The following is a 16,990-nucleotide window of genomic DNA, read 5'->3' as shown; positions in this document are numbered from 1 at the left end:
GTTACCAGTGTAATATCGTAATTTATGGTGCAAAAAGGCTTACATGGGCAACTACCATAAGGGTGAAAAATAGTAAAAGATATTGTGAATTGTGTATTGAGAGGAAATACTTTTGTTCTCATCTGGAAATTCCAAGAGAGTTAAACCCCAAGATATTAAGTTTACCATCAAACTAGTCAACTTACAGTATACGTTCTGAAAACAAAACACAAATAGATTGAAAATATCATTGTGTCCGCATGGAATGATAAAATTTACAAGTATTCAGGATATTTATACTGTGTTGCACAAATTCATATTTTGAAGTTTGACCTGTGAGTAAGATAGGCAACACGCAAAGCTTTCCACCTGTGACCTACTGACACAATGCAGTACCGACACTGGAGGCAAAGTCTGGCACTGGTGCACTTTCTACATCGCAATAATTCCCTGCCTGCCATAGTGGAGAGAGGTGTCTTACCAGAGACTACTATCTGTTTCAGGAATTCACATCTAATTGCGAAAGACTCATCTTGCCAATAAAAATACCCTGATAAAATGTCTGCACATTGGGAGTTACGAGATGGTCACCACCTGACAACACGTAATCATTTTTTCCTAATGAGCAGTTCACTCGCAAGAAGATCATCGAACTCTACCTGCCCTGGATAGTTGATTAAAATGATGTCCTGTTCTTAATTCTGATATTATCTTGTCTCCATTCAGTAGATAAACAATTTGCAGATGTAATGAATTTGATGTATTCAGTATTGCCCATTAACTGCATGACAAAGATAAGGTGTTAATTTCGTGGGAAAAATTAACAGATGTGATGGCTGGCTTGAAAGTTTAAACACTTAAATTTTATATTCAGCAGGTTTGATACTCTAGTATGGGTAAATGTATATTATTGTTTGTCGCTATGGCAACCAGTACAATTCCAACTTTCACTTGAGGTTGCGTAAACCCATCTCTGATATATGAAGATTTGTTTCTCTTCCTGTGCTAATCAGACCCTTGAGTCTAAGCTCACAATGGCAAAATATGGGTCTTGAATTTTTTTTTTTCTCAATTTAAGTGGCTGATACAAATGTTTATTGAAGGTCATATCTTAGAAAAACAAGTTGGGAGGACTCTCTATCCCAATTTCCCAGTGTTCCGGTATCACGCTTTCAATTGTAGAAGAACCGGAAGTGCACCACAATGACAAGCTTGTTCAAACCCTCCAAGACCACTGTGAGGGGACTGAACATAAATGTTTTCGTTCACTCGGCACTGAGAGAGAGCATTGATGACTTTTTTACCTCAAAATGAATTTTAAGTCACAATTTTATCGAAATGATCATTAGTGATGGCAAATCAAGCAGTTTATACATCCTCTGTGTAGGAACAAAGGTTCTACCAAATAATAGTATTTGAAAATCCCAAAAAATAAAAATATAAATACTGAGCCAGTTATATATGACTCAGCAAAATGCAATTTGTAATGTGTCAATGGACATGATAATTACGTTTGACTGACTGGATCGATCTTGTGGCCAATCCAAAATAAATTCGCTGTCGAGGAACTGCCAGCTCTTTTTCAGAAATCCATAATTATTTGCATGTCCCAGAGTTTGACACTCTTTGGATCTACATCATACTGTGAATATACCTCGGGTTAGCACCCATCTGGTACAGGTCTTCAAAGCGTACACAGACAGGTGGGTGTGCAGAGGTTACTCAGGATTTTTGACGCCACATATTACGATTGAGTACAGTGGATCTTGAACTCTGTTAGGTACCAGGGGGAAGGCACCAACCTGCAAAATTTCCCACATTTTTTCGCACTATCAGATAAGATAAAATACAAATCAAGCTTTTATTTTTAGCTCCGCTGTCAGCGACGCGGAGCTTATCAAATAGGTTGATTTTCCGTCGTCGTCCGTCGTCGTCCGTCGTCGTCGTCGTCCGTCGTCCGTCGTCGTCCGTCAACAATTGCCTTCTCCTCTGAAACCGCAAGTCCAATTGCTGTGAAATTTTTTATGCAGTTCACTTGAGGTGACCTCACTTCAGTTTGTTCAAATTGTGGTGAAATTTGCATATTTGTATTTTTGGGGCATTTTTTGGTGTTTTGGTTAAAAAATCTTCTTCTCTGAAATCGCTTGTCCGATTGCTTTGAAATTTGATATGCAGTTTGCTTAGGGTGACTTCAGTCAGATTTGTTCAAATTGTGGTGAAATTTGCATATTTGTATTTTTAAGGCAATTTTGGTCATTTTTGGTAAAAAAATCTTTAAAAATCTTCTTCTTCAAAACTACCGGTCAGATAGCTTTGATATTTGGTACATAGGTCCCTAGGGATGATCTATTTCAGATTTGTTCAAATTGTGCAGAAATATGCAAATTTGCATTTTAAGGCAATTTTTGCCATTTTTGGTCAAAAAATGTATTTCTCAAAAAGTACTGGTCTGATAGTTTTGAAATGTGGTATACAGGTTTCTATCGATGAACTAAGTAATATGTATTGAATTTCTGATGAAATCTGTAATTTTGTATGTTTGGGGCAATTTTTGCCATTTTGGTCAAAAAATGTGTATTTCCAAAACTACTCATCTGATAGCTTTGAAATTTGGTATACAGGTTCCTACAGATTAACTAAATGATATTTATTGAAATTGTGCAGAAATATGCAAATTTGCATTTTTATGGCAATTTTTGCCATTTTTGGTCAAAAAATGTATTTCTCAAAAAGTACTGGTCTGATGGTTTTAAAATTTGGTATACAGGTTTCTATCAATGAACTAAGTAATATATTGAATTTCTGATGAAATCTGTAATTTTGTATTTTTGGGGCAATTTTTGCCATTTTTGGTCAAAAAATGTGTATTTCCAAAACTACTCATCTGATAGCTTTGAACTTTGGTGTACAGGTTTCTACAGATGAACTAAATGATAGTTATTGAAATTATGATGAAATCTGCAATTTTGTAATTTTGGGGCAATTTTTTGGTCAAAACATGTGTTTCTCAAAAAGTACTGGTCTGATAGCTTTGAAATTTGGTATACAGGTTTCTACAGATGAGCTTAGTAATATATATTGAATTTCTGATGAACTAAATGATATTTATTGAAATAATGATGAAATCTGCAATTTTGAATTTTTGGGGCAATTTTTCCCATTTTTGGTCAAAAAATGCGTTTCTCAAAAAGTACTTGTCTAACAGCTTTGAAATTTGGTATACAGGTTTCTATAGATGAACTAAATTTGATCTTTTGAAATTATGATGAAATCTGCAATTTTTATTTTTGGGGGCAATGGTTGCCATTTTTGGTCAAAAAATTTATTCTCAAAAATTACTCATCAGATAGCTTTGGTTGACATGTTCTTAGGGATGATCCTATGTGATACATTCAAAGTATGATGAAATCTTCAATTGTGTATTTTTGCAGCTTATTTTAGCCATTTTTTTCTGGCCACTTCATTGAGCTATCAAAGATTTCCACCTTCTTCATCAACATGTGTCAAAAATAGTTATTCTCTACATAAACACAGCGGAGCTATATCGGCCGCTAGGCGCTTGTATTTTATAAAAATATAATCTGTATCATGATATACAATACCCAGTATCTTGTCCAGTTGGAATTGCTTTGCAAACTCTCACGTAGACTACGTTAGACAGTTTAACTTACCCTAGAATTTTACTGTACCCACGGAGTTAAATTTTTATCATTTTCAGTGACCCCTTTGGTCAGCTTGCATTGCGTTAATTCATATGATATTGACATAATTTTTATCAAGTAAAGATAAGCATACAATTCTGCCAATTTTCAGGCTCTAATAACCCTGACTGTCAGAGGAATTGATCAGGCTATGAGTAAATATTCCGACAATTCTCATGGTAGATCCTGGGCCTGTACACATCATTTCCTCAATTATGTTACACTGCATGCACTTTTTTCAAAGTAAAATAAAATGGAAATAAGCATCATTTTTATTGCATCATTAAATCATATTTTTGAAATAACAAAAGCAACATTGATCATAAAAATAGAACCAAACGGTAGGCACGATGAATTGCTTTCAAGCAAAGTTTGCACGGCATACTTTGTACACACATGGCCGTATTTATTCAAGTGGTGTAGCTGAAATATACACTGACAGGATAAAAACTAGGCCAGCAACCTACATTTTGTCACATCTGTGCCAAAAGTGGAATTATAAAATATACAGGTGCAAGTTGCAATTTCAACATGTATATAATTCTCGGTTACTACATGACATTTTCTGTTCTATAAGCATTTATTCAGGATGAAATGACATTGAGCAGTAAACGTATTTTCCTAAAAATGTACTGCATCATTATTGCAAATTAGTTGTCATTTCACGGTGAATTGCACTTTCTTCACGTATGCTGGGTCAGCATGTCCTCACTGGGGCTAATTAAACGGTGTTGTTTGATTGAAAACCGCTAGGGGGCGCTATACCAAATGTGCTTATCAGGTGTGGTACCTGACATGAAGAATGCTGTAATAATCAGAATATGACATGACCTTTGACATTATGATAAACAAAAGCTCCAGCAGGGGTAATAATTTTGAGTATTGTGAATGTAAGTCGGAAAATACCCAATGATTATTCAAACATCTTTCCCATATTGTTCTTATCATTTTATTTGTCATAAGCGATTTGTCTATTACAGAAAAGGAAACACTACAGCTGTATGCAAATGAAAAAATAAAACCAATGTTGAAATGGGACTGGTGAATTAGACCACAGTGCTGTTATGTGTATATTCTTTACTATTAAATTGAATGTGACTCTGAAACCATCACTCAACTTGGATGCCATATAATTTAGATTCTTGTTGCCCTCTTATAAACAGTAAGTGCCATCGCATTTTATAACTCTGGTCTTCATTTTCCCCTTTGTCCAGAATAGAAAGCATAATCTGTGGGCAAAAGTTGTAACGTCATCCTAGTTCCACGACTACATCATCCCACACATCAGAAAAGACAAAATTTAACAATCACAAAATGATCCAACAAATCATACACACAAGACGTGACAAATAATCCTTTATTTCTTAAATAAGATCACTCTTCATTATAGTTCTTCTCATTTCCTTTTTCTTCTTCTGATGTATTATTACAAAGTTGTCAAAAAAATCTGATAAATGGTCATTATAGTTATATACTGTATCCCCCAGCCCGGGACATGTATGTATGCTGCAGATGTAGAAATATGCCACAACGAATTATTGTTGGTGTTCTCATATTTAAACTTCTGACACTTTTTTCCTAAGTGTGTTAATCAGGTGAAACTGAAGAAAATCTTTAGAAATTATCATGATAATAGAATTGATGACCTAACATCATTGAAAAGGCTGTGCACCATTGCAAACAATAGCGCTAGATTATGATTGCAGGTTTGTTACAAAGTTTAGCATTCAACACACGATAATGAATCTGTGGACAAAAATTCTGTATGTTTTCATTTTGGTGTCTGTATTTATTGTTGTAACACGTGTTTTCACTCCTTGACGGGTGAATTTGTTGAGTTTCGATGATATCACTAGTGATAACACATTTCTACAGGAGTAATTTTCAAGTCTTGTCAAAAAAATTCAGACTTGTATTTAGTTGTAAATATTAACTGTGGAAGCATATTGTCATTGGGAATCCGCTCTTTTGCAATGTGTATTTATTCTGGTATGGGCCACGCTCGAAAAATGAGTAGCTCTTTGTAGAGGGCGCTACATTTGTATCCACAGGAAATACTTAAAAAGCCTTTTATGATACAAGTGCGTTTTCCTCATGAGAGATAGCAGCTATTATAATCCTACCATCACAAGCAACACTGACAGAAATGACTGTGAAAGTCTACCACCATGAATAAGGTTTTGTGTAAACAAAATTTAATTTTACACCACAAGTTACAGCTCAATAATGCGAGGACACTCTGTTGAGAAAATACAGGTTTAAGAGCCCCTACACTGATTTTGTTGAAAGCAATTCTCACAATCATGAATTAAAAGTTATTTCTAAGCACGTCTCTTAACTTATTATTGTGTTAACCTAAGACGATATTAGCTGTTGGCAGATATGCCGACTGTAGAGGGCGCTGTGCAACATAATGCCCAACTCTCAGAAGGACACGGTTCCAGGGTAGATTGCTGCATTTGAAGCTTCTTCAACGGGGTGGTTATGAAAAGCCTAGTTACATTAGTTGTTTGTCCTATCATGGCTGCAAATGGTCAGTCTCCATGAAATCTTTTGAACTCTTGAGGCAGTAGAGAGCATACATCTCGCTTAATAATCACATCCTTTCCTAATGCAGTAGACTGCACCGAGCACAATCTCACTGCTGGAGTGTTTTTGGTGAAAATTCACATGATCTTTATCTAAAAACAGAAGTCATCTTTGCTCGGAAGAAGATCTCTCCTATCTGTTTCTGCCAAATAATCCTTTGGTAAGTCCCCCTGTCAGCGAAGTCTGTGGCTTGTCAGCTTGCCGGTAGGACTTCTCCTCCTGTTGAATAAAGGGGGAAGAGTGAAAAATAAATACATTCTGGCCTTTAGATTATTGTATAGAATTTGAAAACTATGAACTATGCTTTCGTCCCTGCAAATGAGTACCTGCCATGACAATGTTATATTGAGGAACTATTGATTACTCTAGTGTATTGTGGGTATTCAGTTGCATTGTGGGTAATCCAATGTTGTAGGCGTACTCTATTGGAAAGTGCCACCGATAATTGAATGACTGAGAAAAGTACGTTAAAAATTTAAGACAATTATTTTACTAATTGCTTTGGGAAATGCAATAGAGCTCCTGGTTCAAATTTTCTACATCTTTCTTTGAAAAGAAATCCATGACAATTTGAGAGGCTTTTTTGCAGTGACAAAACAGTTCACCATTGTTGCCAAATGAAAGCAAAAAAAAACAAATTTCATCAGGGCTTGTCTTTTGTTGCAGTGACAAACTGTTCACCACTGTTGCCAAATGAAAGCAAAAAAAAGCCAAAATTCAGCAGGGCTTGTCTTTGGTAAAATGACAAAACACAGGATGAGAACAACGTTGCTCTCTCACCTGTAGTCTGGCTTGGTTTCTCTTGAAAGCTTCCAACGGATCATCCTCCAGCCTGTAATGTTCCAGAACCGTCCTCACATCCTCGACTCCGGAAGCGGCTATGGCTGCATATGTGAAATGCAAAACAAAATATCCTCGGTGGTTATTGCAACATCCGCACATGATAAGGGGCAGCAGTGGAAAAGGATGGCAAAGTAGACATATCATTAACATGAATGTGGAAAGAAGTGATAAAACAGGAGAGGAACACAGGCAAGAGTTCTGGAAACAAAATACAGTATCTATTTCTGATATATTTTTGTTTATTGACATGTCTCGTTTGTATGAGAAGTGATTAATGTTTCTTGGTCTGATGACTGGGATACGTTAGGTCACTGGCCAACACTACGCCTGTTATGTATGTAAAACACAGATACACTGCCATGATTTCTAGCAAATATCAGAACTTGTGTCATCAAAGTGTTCATACATGTGTGCTGCAGGTCACACTCCAACAGCTCCATAACATGGACTGCGAACATTTTAACCTATAGAATGATCCAACAGCTTTGATGTGGTTGTAAAACATACAGAACCAAGCCAATGGCAGGGGTATGATGAGGATGGGTCTAATTTGTCCCGCTGAATTACTCTCTTGATTTCAGTTCAAGTTGGTCATATAACTGATAACATATGGCCAATGTCCCTGAAGCATGAATACAAAATTAAATATTTCCTGAATGTATGACATTATCTCACTAAAGTCGTACTAGGGAAAAATGTCTGACCAGCAGTTTTGAAAAACCAAGTGACCTTAAACAGGCAACAGAGCTCTGCTGAGTTATGTAGAGAATAACTTTTTGTGACGTTTTGATGATAAAGGTGGATATCTTTGATAGCTCGTTTCACGAAAGCCTGACCAAAAATAGCAAATTAGCTGCAAAAATACAAAATTGAAAATTTCATCATAATTTCAATATATTACATTAAGATAAACCCTGGAAACCTGTATACCAAATATCAAAGGTATCAGATAAGTATTTTTCGAGAAACAAATTGTTTGACCAAAAATTGCACCAAAAATACAAAATTGCAGATTTCATCATAAATTCATTATATCATATTTAGTTTATCTGTAGGAACCTGTATACCAAATATCAAAGCTATCAGACAAGTACTTTTTGAGAAATAATTTTTTTTGACCATAAATGGCAAAATTGCCCCCAAAATACAAAATTGTAGATTTCATCAAAATTTGAATATATCATATTTTGATCATTTCTTTAAACCTGTATACCAAATATCAAAGCTGTCAGACAAGCGGTTTTGATGAAATAAATTTTGACCAAAAATAACAAAAAAATTCCTTAAAAATACAAATTTGCATATTTCATCACAATTTGAAAAAATCTAAGTTTGGTCATACCTAGGGACCTGTACACCAAATATCAAAGCTGTCTGACCAGCAGTTATGAAGAAGAACATTTTTTACCGAAAACGCCTTTTTTGCACCAATTTGCATATTTTCAAAAACATCAAAAAATAAAAAAGATGGCTTTTCATAATCATATTTTGCATCTACATAACAAATATCAAATCTGTAAGTATTGCAGTTTTCAAGATATCGAAGTGGACTGACATCCTCCCAAATGGACATACATACATACATACATACATACTAGCTACTATAGACTTATTAGCTACAATAGACTATAGTAGCTAAAAATGCACTCCAACAAATGTATGTCAAGACTGAAGACCAGTGGATCCACATTGAGCAGTTTTACAAATAAACGTAATTCTAAGGGGGTCCAGCTGCTCCACCAAGCTATTGGAGGACTTCCTAAGAAGGCTCAAATAGTTTTAATAATGAAGACACTGCCCAGTTGCTTCAGGTATGGCAGATGCATTTCGTCAGACCTGACCCATTGGAGACCCCTAAAAACATATTTAAACATGAGGTTAGTTGATAATGTATGTCACAGCAGTGTGGATCACGATGTGTCTCGGTATCTCAAATTTTTTTTACCATTTTGAAGGACTTGACCAGGATGGGGCTAATTCTGTGTCCTTGGTTTCTTTTTCAAGTTAGTTCATTTTAAGAAGCAGAAGTTTGAACTCACTCCGTAGGAATATCGCCAAATCAAAGAGTGCTCTATCATCGTCATTGCCTTCCCATGCTTTCAGTCCTATTGCATTGTTTGGGTGGAGTTGATACGATTTCTTATCATAGTCTACGATGATTATCTTGGAAAGCTCTCGATTTAAGCTTGATAAATCCTAAAAAAAACATATGGAAACAGAGAAAAATTGATAGTAGCTTTGACAAAATGATATTAACACCTGCATTGATCATGTTCCTCACATTATTTACACCATATTGTTTTACACTGTTCTTTGTCACAATAATATTTCCTGTCTGTATCTATAGATTCTGAAATAAACTCAAGACTAAGTTGTTACATCACTTCTCTGTCAAGGTCAAACGCTGAATAAAATCTCACTGGAGAGCAGTGTGTTTTTTCTTTTCTAGAATGCGGGAAATGCATTCTTCATACTGTTACTGATATTGTATACAGTGATAATTTTAAAATCTCTCTTTTCTTCTCCAAAGCAGTCGCAAACCATGTTTTGAAAATAATGTACTGACTCCACACTGATCAAAACACTCAATGCAAATTTGCTGTCAGGAAACCGAATCTCAATTACCGCCAACTAATGAACACAGACAGAGGACGGAATCAAAATATCTGAATATCAGAGCATTGGAAATGCATGTCTATGCTATGAAAACAGAACACACTTACAGCTATGCTTGACGGATTTACTGCACCTGTGAGTTGCAAGTGTAAATATCCTGCTGCACTTTTGGAAATGCATGTCTGATGATAAAATATGTGAATCAACATGACCTCTGACCTGCATAGTGACACACTGACCTTGACATGGTGGCCATCCATGTACCGTGTGGCATCTCTGAAAAGCCTGTAGGTAATGTAGCCATTGGGGTCCAACTTGTCCACCAAGGGGTAGCCAGTCTGTGAAGACAAAAAAGAAGAGGATGAGATAGGATTGCCGTTTAATAGAATCAAACAGAGACTGTGCACTGTATGAACAACAAGTCTTCAGTATTCAGTTGCAAAAATATTTCAATTCCGAATCAAGGCATCAAAACATCACAGGAAACAAGGTATTTTGCAAAAACAGACAGTTGTACAAGACAAGTGTACAACATACTCTGAGTAGAATGCAACTCCCATGGAGGTTTTCTGCCATTGTACATGTTGGGAAAGTAGGGCAATTCTGTTTTCCATGGCTTTATCATCAATTTTCATGGTCATCCCTCGGTTAAAGAGTTTAAGTTTCCCTATATGAAGTAGGAGAAACATTTTGTAGGAGCAACATTTTAAACCTTCACACTCGTGGCGCCTGCTTCTGTCTTTAGTGTCTACATTCTCCATGGTTGCATTAAACTTACCAAACTCTGTTCCTGTGTGTACAGCACCACTTCAAACAACGGTGGTCCTACTTGGGAAAGAAAGAAATCAACACCTGGTCTTTTCTTGAATCTCCATCCCGTACCGTACTGTATGAATGAAAAAAGACAGCAAGGACAAGGTCTGCTAAGAACATTATTGCATGCAGTCGCAGTATTTCCCTACCAGACTTAAATAATGCATGCTGTGACACACTTTTGTTTGGATGACTGAGAACAGTTTTGAACAGCATCATAGACTCTCAGGTCGATGATGACATACGGCAACGTACACTGAAGTTGTTGTGGGCCACTCCTGGTACGAGCAATCCTTCAGAATTCACGTTGAATCAGCTACAATTGCCATTCATGTCGTGTTCAGTTCCTCAACAACATTTGACATGAAATTGGTTTTAAAGAGGTAGGAGAAATTGCAATCACTGACGGTCTGCCATATTGGATCATATCACAAAGCAAACCAAGATGCAGCTGAAATAATTGTAGCCTTGGTGGGCTAAGATGTGTGGCTAAGGCTTCTGTCGTGCGGCTTGCGCATTTGAGCATCACGCAAGCCGCACGACAGAAGCCCAAGCCGTCAGGCCTGCCCGACCCACCAAGGCTATATGGTGTGCGAACCCTGCTACCATTTCTAATGTCACCCAATGTGATTACATTGACACATAACGGGGAACATAGATATATGGTGTGCGAACCCTGCTACCATTTCTAATGTCACCCAATGTGATTGCATTGACACATAATGGGGTACCACGGCAAAATCTAACTAGGTACTGCCTTTAACAAACACACTGCAAAAGCATCTGATGACTTTGGTAATGGACAATTGTAATGCCATTGCGACATAAACTGACACAAAATATGACATTCACTGTGAGTTATTCTCATTACCTAGATGAAAATATCTTGGTTTCATCATTTCTGAGCAAGAGCACCAGATAAATGTATGAATGCACACATAGCAACCAACCTTTGTTGCTGTTGTTTTGACTTCGTCTAATAGAAACATGTGACAGTGGAAAAGTATAATGGTGTATTGTTCAACTTGATCCACCAGCCTGTGACATGAACTTACCGTCCATTCTGGATGCACTAAGACATTTTTCATCTCTAGGACCAAGGTGTACGGTGGCTGATAGAACGGCGCCTTCACTGGGTCTGGCAGAAGCTTCTCGGCTGTTGGTTCAACTATCATCTGTGAAAACGTAATAGCACGGTGAGCAAAAATCGATAACTACATTTGTTCAGGGACTAACCTCATCAATTAGCTGAGAGAAATACAGAACTTACGAATTTCTTTGTGACACATATACATCAGAATTCTTTCTCATGAAAGATCCATCTCTTTTCTAATTCATCATACTAAATCAAAGACAAACTTGTAACTTACAGTTCTGTAATTCCGACACCACTTTATCGTTCTCTGGATGTACGCCCAGACTACAAAGTTATCGTCAAATTCATCAGCTATCTGCAAATAGACAAATATGACGGACATATCGGTTAGAATCAATTAAAACTACCTATCAGTAATCTACCCACTGTACCCCTTTCCCGGTAAACAGGTCCACAATCACCATTGACAACAATGGGTTTGGGCAAAACCATGGTAATGAAGGGGTTAAATGTCTACCAATAACCTGGAAGGGAAAATTGCTACTCACCCTGTTTCCTTCTTCGTCTTTTTGTGGTTCACCTGTCAACAAGATTCATAGTGTAAGTTTTTAATACCGCTGACTGAGAAAGTACGTTTGTTACTAAATACAGAAACAAGCACACCGTCGGCTGTGGCAGATGGAAACTCAGATATAACTTGTCTTTTTGCATGCATGTTAATCCAGGGAAAGACACTAAGGGTTGTCCGATTGCCCGGGGCAAGTGAAAGTCGCCTTCGGGCAAGTGAAACGCCGATGCCACTTGCCCGACGGGACAAGTGAAAAATAATTACCATACCTAGAAATCAAATCCATGAGATCGATTTTCTGATATGGGAACAGCGACTTAAACAACAAATAATAATTATTTTACTTCATTGTGAGAACTAGGAATAAGTTTTCCATAATATCACATGATCGTTTTCAATAAACAATACCATCAGTTAATTACCGTACGCTGGTAGAGCGTACGTCCACAAAGTTCCTTGCCCTCACAAGAAAAGGTTATGGTGTCCACATGTCTGTACGATCAAAAAGACATACGAAGTTTTTGTGTTTTGTATGAATGTTTACAACTCTATAAAAATAAAATTAGGTAGCGACAATTAGCACCAAAAATAGTACTTTTACTAAAACATTCTCTACAATGCAATGTTTAGTTCAGTGACTGGCATCCCTGGGGTCATTGTGGAAAGACTGCATGCAAAGATGAAAGCATGCATGGTCACAATCAAGCTTTGGTGTCAACGGGTCCAGTCTTTGTATTTTCAATGAACACTGACTTATTTCTCAGGTCAATGGCCAAAAGTTTCTTGTCCGTGGCAACCAACCTCTCTGTTTGTGAATTTTCCCCATGATTCTAAAATGACTGTCAAGAAGCAATCGGACCGAATTTCACATCGAGATATTCAGCATGCATCACATCGTAAACTCGCTGACAACCTAAGTTGATGTCGCCTGGGCATTAAAAAGACCACCTAGGTCATCAGAAAAACATGTATAGTGCAATGTAATGAAAACTTCATGGTGCCATGGTGGTCAGGGATGATATAGGTAGTGTAAAAACATGACAAAAAAGTACACTATTTTTCAGAAGCTTCAGAAATTCTTTTATAACTTCTACAGATTTTTTTCTTTCTGTACAGTTCAGTTAAAACTGAAAAAATACCTCGAAGGTACAGTGGAAGTGGCTGTTTATTATTTGTACATTATTATAGCCCTAAGAAAGTAAACATACAAGCATATTATATATTATAATTTTTTTATGAACTTGAATATTAATGAGCTGTCCAGCAATAGTGAGAGAGTGACTGACATTTTTCACTACATCATGAAGTTTGATGAATAACATGATAAAGGTTTTGAAGTAAAGTGTGTGAAATAAAAAATCACTGATTTTGTTTTTCGAACCACATAATTTTACTGGGCAAGTGGTTTTCCAATTCGGGCAAGTGAACTTAACCCCCCACTTGCCCAAAGGGCAAGTGGATAAAAAATAAGTGTCTTTCCCTGTAATCGCTGCAGCTTTAATGGATGGATGTTTTGACTTGTGATTATTTTTTCTGTCTCAATAACTAGATCTGCAGGCACAAAATACAAATTGGCAATTCCTATATGCTTGATTTCCAGAGATTCATTTTTGCATATTAATGGCTAAACTCTGACATCATTACAAATCATTCCTATTTGTTCTCTGGAGTTTGGCTGTCTGCGAATTTCTCGTCAGCTGACAATTGTTATTGTACATTATATCACTGTAATGCATGCATTCTGAATGGTTTACAGTTCAGGTAACTGTTGAGAATGCTTGATACATGTTGGGTCAATCATCGTCACTGAAGTTAACGATACTGAATGTTATTAGTAAAGTAAAATGTGCCTCTCAGATGGATATTTGGACTCCAAAATTTGATAATTCTTTTCGGATCTACCACTTGTGTGAATGTTATTAGTAAAGTAAAATGTGCCTCTCAGATGGATATTTGGACTCCAAAATTTGATAATTCTTTTCGGATCTACCACTTGTGCGGGCTAATTTGATTGGTCTGCCAAATTTTCAAGCTCTATCTGACGAGCTCTATCCAACGGTCAAGGGTCCAGTGGCCGGCCATATCTTGCTAATGGCCGGCCACTGGACCCTTGACCGTGAATCGCTGGTAAACTAACGGTTTGGGATGTCACGAGAGCAAATTTTTTTCACAGTCTGTGAGCGACTGAGTTATTCCGGTAGGCACAGAGCGGCATCGAGTTGATTTCGGCCGACAACAATTAGAAAAGGTAGTTTATCGTGCACGGTCCAAATCGGGACCGCGCACGAAAAAGTCAGCAGGGCTGTGGTGGGAGGCCATATAATGCCAGGACCACACAGCATCGTACGCAGGGCTAGCACGTAGAGCTGCAACAGTCTAGGGATTGTAGGGTCTTTCAAGTTGAAGAGACTGCAGGTTGGTGGACACATCAACACACTTGACAAGTAAAGTTGTATCTATTACAACCTGTATTAACCATTGAGGTAAAAAAAATACCCTCATGCATTAACCCTTTCACCCCTATTTCCCTTTCTAGAGATCCAAGTTTACCAGAGAAAACAATGGGATTGATTCACATGGAGCTACCAAAAGAGGTAGCTCCATGGTTCAAACCAGGGTGGTGAAAGGGTTAGCTGCAAAATTGTTGCTCTACGGTGAGGCGGTCGGTGAGTTTTGGTTTTTGCGACCTCGCTCACCAGTAGAGCTACAATGCCGAAGGCCCTGAAGCATACAAAATAAGCACGCTGCACATGGCACGGCATTTTGATGTAAAATCCCATATATTTACTGCATTTGGTCATACTGATTTATCACTACTGAAGATTAAACACTATACTACACTAACCTTGTCGTGTATGGGGTTTGGTATTTGTTCAAATACGTCGACCGCGTTCCAAAAACATTTCTTGGAGCCGCCATTACCAACTTCCGGTAATGGCGGCTCCCAGAAACACGCTCAATGTTTATGGAACGCGATCGACGTGTCTGTGCTGATACCAAACCCAATAAATGACAAGGTTAGTGTAGTATAGTGTTTAGTCTTCAGTAGTGATATAAAATCGGTACGACCAAATGCAGTAAATAAATATGTGGGATTTTACATGAAAATGCCGCGTCATGTGTGGCGCGCTTATTTTGTATGCTACAGGGCCTTCGGCATTGTAGCTCTACTGGTGAGCGAGGTCGCAAAAACCAAAACTCACCGACCGCCTCACCGTAGAGCTACAATTTTGCAGCTAGTGAAAGGGTTAAACTGGTGTTCAGACACATTTTAGGATCCGGGAACAAGAGAAATCATCTAAGCCCACACAAATGTATGCCCTCCTGACAAGAACGACCTAGGTTAGAATTTTCAACAGCCTTGGTCAGACTTCTTGACAGCCAAACTGGGTACTTTGCACTTGCACTGGTAATGCTACACAGCACATAGTGACCCCAGGGGTAAGGTATCTCCCTGGTGACACTGAAATGGATATTACTGATCATGCAACTTTACGTCAGCAATGACTCAGTTCATAGTGAAATCTCACCGAACTCAATGATCGCCAACACTGCAGCAAGGCCAAGGGAACCGAACGTTATAATAAAAGCCCACTTCTGCGCTCGAGCAAAGCCAGTTTTCCCCTTCTTTTTCTTGTCTTCTTCTTCTTGCTGTTTGGCTTTGAGCCTGTCTTCGGCTTCCTTCATGATCGACCCCAGCGGTTGGTAGCTCTGAGTCGTCGTGTTGGTTGCTGTCCCTTCGCCCTGCGACGTTGCATACAACCGCGAATGGAAATTCAAACGGCCAATAGGAAGAAAAGTTCTATTCACTAAGTTACCAGTGGCTAAGCATGGCCTGAATGTTGGCGAACTTCGCTGAAGAACGCGAAAATAACTTGCACATGGCCAGGTACATATCCTCCTGATCGTGGCCATGTTGGACTGTACCACTTCGAAACGAGGTAAACTTTCAGTTACTGTTCCAAATATACCTTTTGTTTGAATCATTACCAAGTTGAGAAACTTTCGAAAGTTTTACATATAAGGGACCTTTATTTGAAATCGGGCCGAAAGAATGAAATTATAAGTCGAGATTCTCCAAGTACCTTCGTCCCCTCTTTTTCATTACTCATGTAATCCGATCTTATGTTGGCGAGTGCATCGAGTGACCTACGAACCGCACATGGCGCCCTCATCGACGGTATAAACAAAAAACAAAAGTTTAAATGTAGTTAGCCATTGAGGACGCCCCATAGATATGCCAAACATCGTTTTTCGGGTTCGACCAAGATATCATTTTGTAGAAATATATTCTTGCATCAAGAAAAACCTAGAATTGGCACCAGCAAAATATATTTACAAAGAGACAACCACGAGACAAAAATCTCGTTTTCTCACTGAAAAGACAAACAAATGTCCGAGAAAAAATGGCAAAATTAGGAACATTTTCATGTTTAGAAATAGACGAATCAAAATATATATCTCAATGATTATACTCACGATAGAGAAAAGAACATTAAATGTGTTACATTAAAGTTTGCGGTGAGCAAACGGCAAATAAACATTACTAATTTTTTTTCAGTATCATGGCACTGAAGGCCCCACAAATAGTGAGCAAATAGTTGGATCAAGCAAACTTGCACTTCTGACAGAAGCACGGAAGAATATTGATAAAATAAACAATGGTTGCCTGAGACAAAATCAGCGATACAAGCGACATGATAATGTTTAAAAAGGCGAAAAAATTGCAATAGAGAAAAAAAGGTATATATCTTGGCAGTGCGTTGTTTGCATCGGGCGGCGTGT

At 37.8% G+C, this 16,990-nt stretch overlaps 1 protein-coding gene across 1 annotated transcript; it reads right to left on the bottom strand.

Moving 5' to 3' along the window:
• Positions 1–5,853: 5,853 nt before the first annotated feature.
• Positions 5,854–16,143, bottom strand: LOC139149826 (mitochondrial import inner membrane translocase subunit TIM50-like). Its single transcript, XM_070721819.1, has 9 exons — positions 15,736–16,143; positions 12,186–12,217; positions 11,912–11,992; positions 11,597–11,716; positions 10,507–10,614; positions 9,968–10,066; positions 9,152–9,308; positions 7,050–7,153; positions 5,854–6,488 (listed from the first exon to the last, which is right to left on the bottom strand). Exons 1-9 carry the CDS (start codon positions 16,118–16,120, stop codon positions 6,402–6,404), a joined length of 1,173 nt encoding a protein of 390 aa, XP_070577920.1. The 5' UTR covers positions 16,121–16,143; the 3' UTR covers positions 5,854–6,401.
• Between the last annotated feature and the right edge of the window lie 847 nt (positions 16,144–16,990).

Source organism: Ptychodera flava, chromosome 14, assembly GCF_041260155.1.
Source record: "Ptychodera flava strain L36383 chromosome 14, AS_Pfla_20210202, whole genome shotgun sequence".
NCBI classification, from domain to species: domain Eukaryota; kingdom Metazoa; phylum Hemichordata; class Enteropneusta; family Ptychoderidae; genus Ptychodera; species Ptychodera flava.
Note: the sequence above shows the minus strand (reverse complement) of the source record. Positions and strands in the feature narration are given on the sequence as shown.

What these genes read in the sequence shown, in the direction of transcription:
- LOC139149826 (XM_070721819.1), bottom strand. Translation starts at nt 16,120, where the DNA reads ATGGCCACGATCAGGAGGATATGTACCTGGCCATGTGCAAGTTATTTT. An exon ending in TAGTGCATCCAGAATGGACG is followed by an intron (nt 10,615 to 11,596) that starts GTAAGTTCATGT and finishes TCATTCATACAG; the next exon opens with TACGGTACGGGATGGAGATT. An exon ending in TGGATGGCCACCATGTCAAG is followed by an intron (nt 9,309 to 9,967) that starts GTCAGTGTGTCA and finishes TGTTTTTTTTAG; the next exon opens with GATTTATCAAGCTTAAATCG.